Source organism: Malania oleifera, chromosome 11, assembly GCF_029873635.1.
Source record: "Malania oleifera isolate guangnan ecotype guangnan chromosome 11, ASM2987363v1, whole genome shotgun sequence".
Lineage (NCBI taxonomy): Eukaryota > Viridiplantae > Streptophyta > Magnoliopsida > Santalales > Ximeniaceae > Malania > Malania oleifera.
Genome location: NC_080427.1, coordinates 26,824,168 through 26,836,627, shown reverse-complemented (window position 1 = coordinate 26,836,627; position 12,460 = coordinate 26,824,168). Strand labels below are relative to the sequence as shown.

Sequence of the window (12,460 nt, the reverse complement as noted above, 5' to 3'; positions counted from 1 at the left end):
CACCTGTTGTATTAATCTTGTTTTAATAAAGCTCCCTTACAATCTTCCACATATATATGTATATAATCAACGTTGAAGTGAAGAACCAAAATCTAACTCATTCAGGATGTTTACTTTAAAGGAGTCACCAACCCTGGGAAAATATCTTAGAAAAGTAGAAAATAGTCATTCACAAATTTAGGAAGAATTAGTTGTCCCTTTTCTACTGAAAGATATAGATCTCAACATTAGAGTGCTAACATAATTTTCTATGATAATTTTTCTCAGTTAACACATTGATGTGTCTAACTCAATGGCAAAGTGCCAGAATTGTCCATGGTTTATTCAAGGCTCAAACCTTGCCACTAAAGTCTGCCCTTCTAATTTTTTAACATGAGTCAATCAGATCAACTCCAGTTAACCCTCCAACCCAATCCAAGTCAGCCCAAGTTAGTTGGATTAACCTTAGGACAATAAATTTCCTAGGTCATATGAATGATTTTGCTGGTAAAATGACTGAGGCCAGGTTTCAAAACAATGGTTGCAAGTGCCCATACTATCTTAGCTGCTAATTGTGGTGTTCTTTTTTTAAAAGTTAGTAACAAAAGAAAGTAGGCATGTTTGGTTTGCAAAACGAAATGGGGTAAGAAAGGAATCGAACGAAAATTTCAATAGAGAGGGTGGCCAAATAAAGTTATAAACTTGATTCCATACCCCCCCCCCCCCCCGGGATTCCATTCCATTCCTACATATGAGAAAAGAATATATGCTGTTCTTTAGCTGCCCCACATGCTAATCCTAACGTCTATGATCTTTTGGTTGTAGTATCAAATTTTCTTTCAAATTTTAGACGTGTTTTACTGCCACATGACTCAACAGATGCACCAGCCCATTTTGCCGTACGAGCTTTTACTTTATTTATGACATCTACTACTTCTAAAAGGCAAATTGCATTTGTTTGGTCCTCTCTCTCTCTTGGGATTCTCTCTCGCTGTCTCTGTCTATGGCCTTTTATATCATCCAATTTGTATCTCAAAATAAGATATTGTGGAAGCTATGATTGGCAAATTCTTCGAGTACAATGTTGCCTCCTTTAGATGTGGTTTTTTAAAAATTAAAGGTAACTCTATTAATAGAAGGAAGAATATATGAGGAGAATAGGAAATGCTCCCAAAACAAAACAAAAAAGGGAAAATTTATTATATACAAAAAAAAATCTATTTATGACATTTTTTTGGTCCCCTCTCTTTGTCGAAGGCCTTTTGTACCCTTCAATTTTTTTACCACAAAACAAGCAACTGTGGAAGCCATGACTAGCAAATTCTTCAAGCCCACTGCTGCATCCTATAGATGTGGTGTTTTCACTTAAAGAAAATTCTATTAAAAGAAGGAAGAATATACAAGGACGATAAGAAATCCTACCAAAACAAAACCAACCAAAATAAATAAATAAATAAAATAAAATAAAGGGAGTTCTCTTCAGTCTGTCCAGATCGAGGGGAAATCCTTCGATCTGCTTCTAGAGGGAGTAGGGGAGGGTGGTTTTGTTTCGTTGTTTGAAAGGAACCCCTTCACGATTGTTGAGTAAGGGTTTCTTTGGTGGCAGCACAGTGGTTCATCAATGGATTGCCTTCAGTGTTTGGTCGGGTAGGAGGTTCTCTCACAAAAAATGTATGGAAGGGTGGATTATTGGATGGCGTTAGATTGACAAGGAAAAAGAAAGTTTTTGGAATTAGGGTTGGAATGGATAGGAAAGGGTTTCTCATTTTCATCCTAGGTGTGTTCATGATGAAGGCTGGCAGAGTTTTGAGAGAGAGCTTCGTCCATGGTATTGGATCCTGTTAAGGAAGAAGGCTATAAAGAGACCGATATTTCTGGAGCAGAACAGCGAGCTCCTCAATCATGGAAAGAAGTCATATCACAATAGAAAAAGCAGCTTACTGTTAAGTGTGATTCGAATCTGCAACAAAATTCATTCAGAACTGATGTGAGACGGTCAAATTGAAAACAAGAAGAGGCTGGTTGACAGCCATTTGATGCAAGGCATTACCGTGTTTCCGTTCTGTCCCGATCCATTAAATTCAGCATCTCCAAACTCTCCTTCAAATAGCTGAAATAAATCGCTCTCCTCTGCACTGGTCAACTAAAATTTACTTCTCAGATTCGCAAATGCTGCTCAAATCATCCTCCTCATCAAATGAAGAGTCAAATTCTGTTTCCTCTTCAAAATTAATCTGCTAATTTTCCTTTGAAACTGTTTATCAGGATTGAAGATTTGAAATATAATTGGGTTCCTGCAGTACAGTCTGAGACTATCTAATAGATTGTGGGTTTTCCTCCCTAATAAGGGAGGTACCAAGAATCTCTGAGCAATTCCCATTTAACCCCACTTCCTTATCGTTTGCTGCATCCTTCTGCCTGGCATTACAAATCAGCCTATTGAGACCCTGCTTGCCTTTCTCTCCATCTTCAGTTCTGATAAGCTTCATGTTGATAGCTGAAGCACACCTGCCCACCTCATTAAGGGGTGAGGCCCTCATTTTCTCAACCCACATTAATTTTGACTTCTTAGGCCCATCTGACTTGGTCCTCAGCATATTAGACCTACTCATAACCATCCCTTTAAACCCATTCTGCTTTATAGATTTTGAACACTCCCCCACAGCTGTGTTGCACTCAATTCAAGGGATTGGATCATTGGATTATGAGATAACACCTCTAATTCCCTGCGATCCTGGACTTCAGCATTTGCTTCCTAGGTCTCCTTCATTTCCGGAGCAGCCCTAACAATGTCAGCCAAAGAAGGGCTTGCCAGGGTTCATCCAACTTCCTGTCTGTATCCCTTTCCCTTCATACATTCCGTGACCTGCAGTCTAGACATCTTAGTTTCCCTAGATACTATCTTGTTCAATCTTGTTCACCTTTGACAAATCCAGCAATGCTGCAAGAAATGATTTCCAACCAATATGCTTTTCCCCTTCTGGAATTCTAATGTCCAACCGCCTCCCTCCACTAATCTCCTTCTTTAGCAGAATAAAATTACCTCTCTCGTTAGCAAGAGGCCTAAAATTGATTGCCCTCCCTTTCTTTGAGAAGGATTGAACTCCTCTACCCACTTCTACTCCTCCCAGCCCATCACAAAGAATCCCCATCATCTTCGTCACCCAAATAAAGTCTTCTTTCTTCAACACAATGTATGAAGTATAACATCCAGCATATTCTGTGATTCGAAACGTTAATGAGTCTATCGAAATCAAGCTAAACACCTTCCAACAATTTTAACAGAGGAAAACTCAACCATCTCTAATCCCTAAGCCTTGAGTTTGACTGAAGACTGCAAAGGAAGAAGAAATGAAAGCAAAAAGATACGGGAATAAACAGAAGCTAGGGCATTGCCCCTTTGCAATTCTAAGAGCCATGGAAGACTTGCCGAAATGATACACAAGCGAATTGAGATGATTCAGTTGTTTGTTGATACTTCAAATCTGTATTAGGGCATCTCTAGAAGGGGAAAGCTTTCAGGAGATGTGGGCAATGCAGAGTTACAGAGAACAACCACTCTGGTTAGCAAAGATGAAGTTTTGAGTCGGTGACTAGTGTGTACAGGTTTCGCGAGTTTCATGACCTTTTTCTGTGAGTTGGGGACAGAGTTATGACCACCTCGATGTCCTTTGCAAACGATTTTAGGTTTTGATCTTCTCTTGAAGAAAGAGGAGGAAAGTCATAACAGGCTGGGTATATGGTGAGTCTTGAACTCGAGGCAAGGGTAACGATGAGGATGGAAGCACGACTATGATGGAGGATAGTAGACTTCACTGTGGAAATGATGGCTTGGAGATGAATAGAGGAAGGAGACGCCATATTCAAGGACTCAAGGGCTAAGGATAGCAGCGCAAAGGGAAGAGCATCAAGTTCCTTCCCCCGCGCTTCATGTGTTATGCAAGCAACGAAACAAATGCCCATTTTTCGTGCATCGCAGGGTAGCATCAGAGCTCTAGGATGCTCTCTCTAGCTAGAGGGAACAATGGGTGGCCCAAGAATGGTGGGAGACTTGTTATTGGTCAACTTTTAGGGTTTGGGAAAGAAGAGAAATGGAAGAGCTCTTTGGTTTGCAGTTGTATTTGCCATCCTCTAGGCCCTATGGATTGAGAGGAATTCTAGGATTTTTAAAGATCGCTCAACCTGTCCACAATTACTTTGGGATAGAGCAACTTTCCTTAAATCCCTATGGGTGCACTCTCTCAGTTCTTTAGGGGATTACTGTTGTCCAACCTCACGAGATATTAGAGGGCAAAGCTCTTGTAATTAATACTTGTATTGTTGTTCCTGGTTCCTTTAGTAGCTTAAAGTTTTTTTTGTAACTTTTGTTATCCGAGGACCCCACATATGCAGGAACTTTGTGCACCGGGCTACCTTTTTTTTTTCATTATCTAGGGAGGACCTTGTCCTCTATTTTGTACTTTGTTTATTGCTCCAATAAAATTGTCTTTTATCCAAGATTCCAAACAAAAAGAGATGAGTGAAGAAAAACTTAGAAGAAAAGGAGCCCAAAGGAAAAGGAGCCCAAAGGATCCCCTAACCAAACTCAAACAGCTTCCCTTGTTTTGGGGGGAGGAAGAATCCAACACACTCAATAAAGAAGTAAGCTCCTCAACCTCTCTTTCACTAAGACTCCTAAAGAAATGCAAATCTCAAGACAGAGAACCCCCTGAAAAGAAATAAGTCACAATTACTATATTACGAAGAATGGATCATCTAAAAGACAAGGCACCCACAACTCCAACAAAACCTCTCCCACTCAAATATCTTCCCAAAACCCAATCCTACTACCATTACCCACTTTGAACCGAGTAATGAGAAAGATCAAACACGCAACATAGGAACAAACTCCCAAGGATTTACATGAGAAACATTACCACTTCCTTGGTATCCCACCCATTCCGATGAACTCCATACTTCTATTAACCTCTAGAGAGAACCTTAATAACCATTCTCCAATTAATGAGATGTTCTTATATACCACATTACCAAGACCCAAGCCCTTTCAAACTTAGGTCTCCTAACAACCCCAACTAACAAGATGATCCCTCTAATTCTCCCCATTAGTGGACCAATCAAAGCCTCTCATAAGCCTCTCCAAACCCATGCCACATTCTTCGGAACTCTAAAAAAGGATAAAAGCATATGAGGAAAGTCAAAAAAGGAAGCACTAATGAGAGGAATACAAACCCCTAGCAATAAGTATGCCCTCTTCCACCCTTCCTATCTCCTTCCCACTCTCTCAACCATTGTGTCCCAAAAGGCAACAAAGATGGGTTTACCTCTACAGGAAGACCTAGATACAACAAAGGCCAAACAAATGAAACATAATCAATTAGAGCCTTGAATCTCTCTAAGTCACTATTATCCAAATTAATGCCAGCTATGTTAGAAAATTGCCACGTTGATCTTGAACCTAGAAATCTTCTCAAAATTTCTTAACAAAGTAAGGACCTTCCGCAATTTCCCATCATCTAAAGGTCCCCCACCTCCTGCCACTCAACCAATAATACTATTATCACCCCTAAACCTTGTTCATGTGAAATCAATCAAATTAACCCATCAAGAACTAGAGTAAACAAAAACAAAGACATTGGATCCCCTTGCCTTAGCGCCAAAGAAGCCCGAAACAACTCTCTAGAATGTGAGAATGACATTTACCATCACAACCATACTTGTTGAGCATAACCACCCTTTGATCCATTTCCTCCATCGTAACTTGAAACCCTTCTTACCAATCACATTATCTAGAAAGCCCTAATTCACCACATCATAAGCCTTTTCAAAGTCTAATTTGAGAAACATGCCTCTCTTACCATACATTTTCACATCCTCAACCACATCATTAGCCTCCAAAAGTGCATCGAAAATTTGTCTGCATTGATGAACTCAGACTAAACCATTGTCACTCTATCCCCTAGAACCTTTTAAGTCCCTTAGACAAGAAACCTTACAATTACAAGTCACTACACTAATAGGCCGAAAATCCCTCGCCCTCCTAGGCATCTCAATCTTAAGAATTAGGTCAAGTCACACTATTCCCTGCCAACCCATTATGATGAAACTCCCCAAAAACCGTATAATATCCTCTTATAAAACCTCCCAGCTTGACAAAATGTCATCATAAAACCATCAGGACCGGGAGCTACTTTACCCCAATCCATTTCAAATAATGCCATCTTATCTTTTTCTACTTCAAGATGCTACTCTAACCAAATGTCAGTATCCACCCCTATATCAATCTATCAAGTCCCTCGAGCATCAATATATGTTGACAATCCTCTTTGTATAAAAGCTTATAAAAGCCTATAATCTCATCTTCAGTTTGCTAGTGATCCCTCACAAAACTCCACAAATCTAACTCCAACTCCTCAATAAATATTTTCCTTCTCCTCCTGCTAACCACCCTACAAAACAAACCAGAAATACAACCCCCCTCCTTCACCCACTTTTCCTTGAATTTTGTTCCCAATTCATATCTTCTCTCAACAAAAGCACCTCAAACTCCTTAAAAAGATGATCCCTTCAATTCCTATACTCCCTACTCAAGAGCTTACACTCCTCCAGCCACTCACACCCAATCTTCAAGGGGTTATCCCAAAAAATAAATTTCAAACAAGAAACAATTTTGGGAAGTCAGATTAAATTTTATTTTCATAAAATATGCTTTAACTTTTTTCTAAAAAGATATGCTTATTTTACATGGCTTAAAAATATTGAAAATCAAATGTAGACAAGTAATAAAGTATGAAACTTAATTTTAGTAAAATAAATATCCTTAAAACATTAAATTAAATTTAATTGTCTTTTATTGGGGTTGTGGATGATTTGAGCTTCAAATACTATGATCTAGTTCTGCGGAACAAGCTTACTTTTATACGACCGTGTTTTTAACCCAAAAAATAAAAATAAAATAACATTTTCATTATTTTAATACTTATTCTAATTTTTTTCAGGTTTTTTTTGGGGCAGATGAGGTTATGCCGCTAGCTCATGTTTCTGATCAAGAAGTTATGTGGCTCAGTAAAATAAAAATTGCCCTGGAATTGCTTTTTTAATCGTTCCCACTTGATTGCTAATCAAATTCAGTATAAAAGCAAACAAGTTATCAAGAATATCCCAAACTAAAATGATAACCTTAAAATTAATTTAGCACCTTAAAAGCAGCATAAAAAATACCGAAGCCCAAAGATCCTCAGATTTAACACACCTTACTTGGCGTCGCAACAGCTACAAGTATCCCACTCCTATCTTGTCCATCAGCAAGAATACACGGACCAACTCCTTCTCCAGAAAATGGAAGCATCTGAACACAATTACCCGATCTCTTATGATACAATTCCATCTTCCCATCCTTCACAGCTATCACATACGAGGACATCTCCCCCACAGAATCAGGACAGCCCCGAAATACCAAGCTTCCACCAATTGGCTGCCCATGAGCATTAACAGTAACACCCACATTATCAACCATCAAAAGCACTTTGTATTCTTTCAACAGCAATCTAAGCCTCGGCACGCTAGACGGATCCGGCAGAGAAAATATCAGAGAATTTTGCCCCATAACACAAGAAAATAAACTATAACCATTGGAAGTACCAACTATTAATGAATCATCAATCCACACCATGGTCTTTATCTCATCAACAGGCTGAATCTCTTTCAAAATCACCAAGGAACCACCAAAACCGTCACCATCTCGGTCAATCTTACCAACCTTATTAGCTGAAACAAGCTCCATCAGTATCAATCTTCTGCCAACCGCAGCTGCAAAAACATAATTCCCATCTCTATGCGGCTCAGACTCTCGGGTTTTCACTCCATTTGCTCTAATCCCACCTCCTAATTTCTGCAAAAGCCGCCGACTTGGGGCAGAAGATTCCGACAAATTACAGGCATCCCCGGCTGAAAAATCCGTACACTCCACCGCACCGCTTCGCACTCTCCGCGCGACAACACTAACTCCCTTCACAAAACTCAATCTCTTCACAGGATGCAACAAGAGCGAATCAACCAAATACAAAACCCCATCCGAAAGTACCAGAACTTTCCCAATCTCACCAATCACGTGCACCGATTCCACTGCAGAGTCGCTGACAGCAATACTACGCAAAAAGGAGACACTTCTCGGCAACGAACCGTCGAAATCAGCTGAGTTGTTGCTGTTGGAGTGAGCAGAAATGGCCGGAGCAGGTGAAGAATTAGGATTTAGGGAGAGCAAGAGGAGGTTCCCGGACTGGGTGCCGACGTAGATTAGGGTTTGGGAATCGGAGAATGTGGAGACGGCGAGAGAAGAGAAGGAGGAGAGAGAAGGGCTTGGGGGGTCGAAGAGTGCGAGTGGTTCCAGAACGGTGCGGCCCTTGGATAGGGGGTCTGCCATGGCATGAGTTGCAGAACTAGGATTGGGGCTAGGGTTAGGGCTTGGAGAGGCTATAGAGCCATTGTCGGTGATTGAAGTGAGGAAATGGGAAGATAACGGTGAGCAGTAGGAGAAAACTACAGAACAGCGTCAATAGTCAACGGACTTTTAAAGTGGAGTTAGGGACGAAGGAACGAGCATTTGCTGGTGACGCCTCATAAGTCGACGTCGTTTGGTAGATTATACACACCTCGCCCAATTTAATATAGTCAAAGAAAGTTCTTTACAAAGCAATATACTTGAATTTTATTAGGAAAATTACTTTTCATTGACAATTAATTCACTCATAAATATAATTTATCTTCTTAGGAAAATTAAACATATATTTTAATTTCATTTTTCTATTAGTTAATATTTAGAAGTTATATTATCCATTTATATAAATTAACTTAAAACATTTTGTTAAATCCTTAGTTCATCTAATTTGTGTCATCTTTTCATCTATTTTATTTGGGATTTGAAAAAAGACTTAAAAAAATAGCATTGCAATCAAGAATAATAAAAATAATAATAAAATTATATGGGAGTGGCAGAGTAGAGATTATCGACGAGAGAGTATTCCATGGCACATCGTGCTTTGTGCGTCACTTTCTATGCAATGACCATCCAGTTTGCAACTTTTTTTTATTCAATTTTCTATGCAAGGATTGTCTGGGCTGCAACATTTTTATTCAATTATAGAAAAAATTAAAAGAGGAGCCGACCAAAGGAAAAATGTAATATTGTAAGGCATAAGGTAACATCACTTTGAATTGTTTTTATTCTTTACTTTTTAAATAATAACAAAAGTAGAATCTTGTAAGACATGATGAGGTGACACCTCTAACACCTCTTTAAAATTAATGGACAATCACAACCCTCCTCCCTTCCCTAACTAATTTTATGTTCTACCCTCAAACCCTCTCAACAAAACATTAGTACAAAAATTTTGTGTTGGATTCTATTCCAAATCTTCTATTCAAACTTGTCCAAAGACACAAAAGAGTGACACATGTTGTCATGTTCAACCTCTAATGCAACTAAACTCAACTTTCATATATTTATAGATAAGGCAAAAAAAAAAATACTGAAATTTGAGTAAATAAAATACTCTATCTGGTTACAAACAAAAAGTGTAAAACATTCTAGTATTGATCCATAATCAATAATAATTCATAAATATAGACAATTAAATCATAATCATTTGTTTCATAAAATTGTCACCGTTAATCTTGATTAGGCCAATCACTCCAAAGTCATCACTGGCAAATAGACAATCTTTCCTCGAGATTTTTGCCAATTTCAAGTTGACGTATTAGAGTGGGGTCCAATAGTATTATTGGAAAAACTAGAAAAGTGAAGGGTGATGATGTATTGATAAACATCAACTACATGTTATCTAATACTTTCCTTACATATGTCATAAGTGTGTCAAGGAAATTAATCATCTTAGTTTGGAACCTCAATAAGTAAACATACCAATTTTATGATGAAATGTCCTTTGTTGAACCAAGCGAAAGCATGGTTTTGAAACCTAGACGAGTAGTCCAAGTGGGTTCAATTAAAACCAGTCACCTATTCAGTCTGAGGACTTTATTTAAAAAAAGAAAAGAAGAAAATATCATATATCTCTTCCTTTATTTGGAATATTTAAAGTGTGATTTGAGAGAGAGAGAGAGAGAGAGAGGTTCTCACTTGATCTACATTGTAATCATCTTTCATAAGGCCAATATCTAACCTTTCTCTTTTTCAATTTCTACTCGTATTTATGAATGTTTGCATGCATGATACATAAATGTGTTTTTTATGTTTTTGTCTTGATTTGTTGTCTTTACAATGTTATTCCATGTACTTGTTCACGTTTTAGAAGAGTTAGGATGTTCATCTTTCAATCCCATGAGAGAAAAGCATGCCAAAATGTCAAATGGTTGCATGTTATGTAACTTTTTGCATTTTAGGTGATTGACTAGCCCATGTAGTCGATCGACCAACACCTTAATTACCATTTTGAAAAAAATAATAATAAAGAACATTTGATTGAATTGGAATGTCATTTTATTAGAGGTTTTAATGGATTCTCCAAAAAAAAGAACCTAATTTTCATCAAGAAATGATTCCATGCAAAGGTTTTTTTGTAAAATCTTTCATATTTTTACAAATTTTTCAAATATTTTTGGAGGCATACATCCATGATGTAGCGTGTAGGTGTTCACCGACCATTTTTTACAAAATGTTAAGGCGGGTTTGTGGTTCTCCCTTAAAAAATTCACACTTTTAAAGTCAGGCTTTTTATGGTTTTCCTTTTAGAGGAATAAAACATGTTCTAGAAAATTTAGCTTTTTAATAAATCATTCATGATTTGGTTGTCGAATGAATTTAAAAACCTCTTTTCAAAAGGGTAAATAAAAAATTTTCAAGTTATACTTTATAGTTTTCCTCCCATACTAAAAATATTTTTTTAAGAATTACAGATGACTCGATCCTCATTTAAAGATATATAGGCAGTCTACTTTGTAAATCCAACCATACCAAACAAAAACCCAAAAGGTCTTTCTTTCCTCTTTTCATTATTTTCTAATTTATGCATGTTTTATGTGTTTGTTTTGAATAGACATTAAGTAGTAAGATTTTCATGAGGTTAAATCCTCTATATGGATTTAACGAAATCTTTTTCAAAGAGGTTAAGAGTTGGAAGCTTTTTGGAAAGAATAAACAAAAGAGGCAGTCGGCTATCTGATTTTGCAACATGACTTTTTAAATATTTTTGAAATTCTAACAATTTATTTGAGAAATTTTATTTCAAAAATAGAGATACACACATGCACACACAAAAAGTAAGCACGGTACATTCATAGGATAGGTATTTGAGGATGCAAATTCTTTAAATCCCAATAAAAAGAAATTTAAAGTCTTACATCTCCTATTTACAAAAATACTCCCACACCTAATATCTTTTAAAAAAAGTTTTCTTTTATTTTGTCTTTTTAAAATAAAAATAAAGCAGCGACTTCGTTTTTTAAAATAAATAAGCAAGTTAGGAAATATTTATTTGGTTGTCTATACTTGTTTGGTTTGTAAAATGATCACCAAAATATTGGCAATCTAAGTGGGTCTTCAAAACTCGATGTCGACAGAAAGGTTCTACAACTTTTGCTCATATAAATAACAAAGCTCTACTCATATAAATAATAGACGAGCTTTGCTAATAAGTGACTGATGAGCATTGCTTATTAAATAAAGATCATATGAATAACAAATAATTAGGCTTTACTATTAAATTGATAGATAAGTCTTACTCATAAATGATAGATGAACTATACTTGTATAGACAATATATGAGCTTTACTTATAAATTATAGATCATCCCTGCTCATAATTGATAGATGAGTCTTTCTTATAAGTTGACAATTGAGTTTTACTCATAAATAACATATGAGCTCGAATCATAATTGACAAATGAGTTTTGCTCATATAAATTAATTGATGCATTTGGCTTATGATTAATATATGACTACTCATAATCAACAACCAATCAAAAAATAATGTGGAAAAATAAATACTTCCAAACTTGAAAATGCTTATCCGAGGCTTGAGAATGGGAGACAACCAATGGTGAATAAAATATAATAAGAGGATGAAGGGGCACCTTATTATGTGTAACTCAAGGGTGATTAAGAAAGGCTCATGAAAGACTCGCAACTTATAAAGGAAAAAAAAAAAAAAGCAATGTGAAAAAATAAATACTTCCAAACTAGAAAGTGCTTTCTCAAGGCTTGAAAGTTGAGGGCAACTTATGGTAAATAAATTATAACACAATATGAAGGGGCACCTTGATACATGTAACTCAAGGGTGATCAAGATGTTAGGAATCTATGAGCAATAAACACACACTAGAAAAATAAGAGATACCAGAAATTACGTGGTTCAGTCTAGATTGACCTATGTCCACAGAGTACAGCACAATCTACTATGAAATCGAGAGAAAATACAAACTCTCTCTCTGCTCTTTTTGCACTCTTCCTCACGCTCTTTTCTACACACACA

At 37.0% G+C, this 12,460-nt stretch overlaps 1 protein-coding gene across 1 annotated transcript in view; it reads right to left on the bottom strand.

The window, feature by feature from the left end:
• LOC131167267 (vacuolar sorting protein 3) overlaps positions 1–8,564 on the bottom strand; it is a 54,156-nt gene extending 45,592 nt beyond the window's left edge. The window contains exon 1 of the mRNA XM_058125977.1: positions 7,229–8,564. Coding sequence (XP_057981960.1) covers positions 7,229–8,398 — 1,170 coding nt within the window. The 5' untranslated portion in view covers positions 8,399–8,564. The remainder of the gene's footprint in view (positions 1–7,228) is intronic.
• Positions 8,565–12,460: the final 3,896 nt, after the last annotated feature.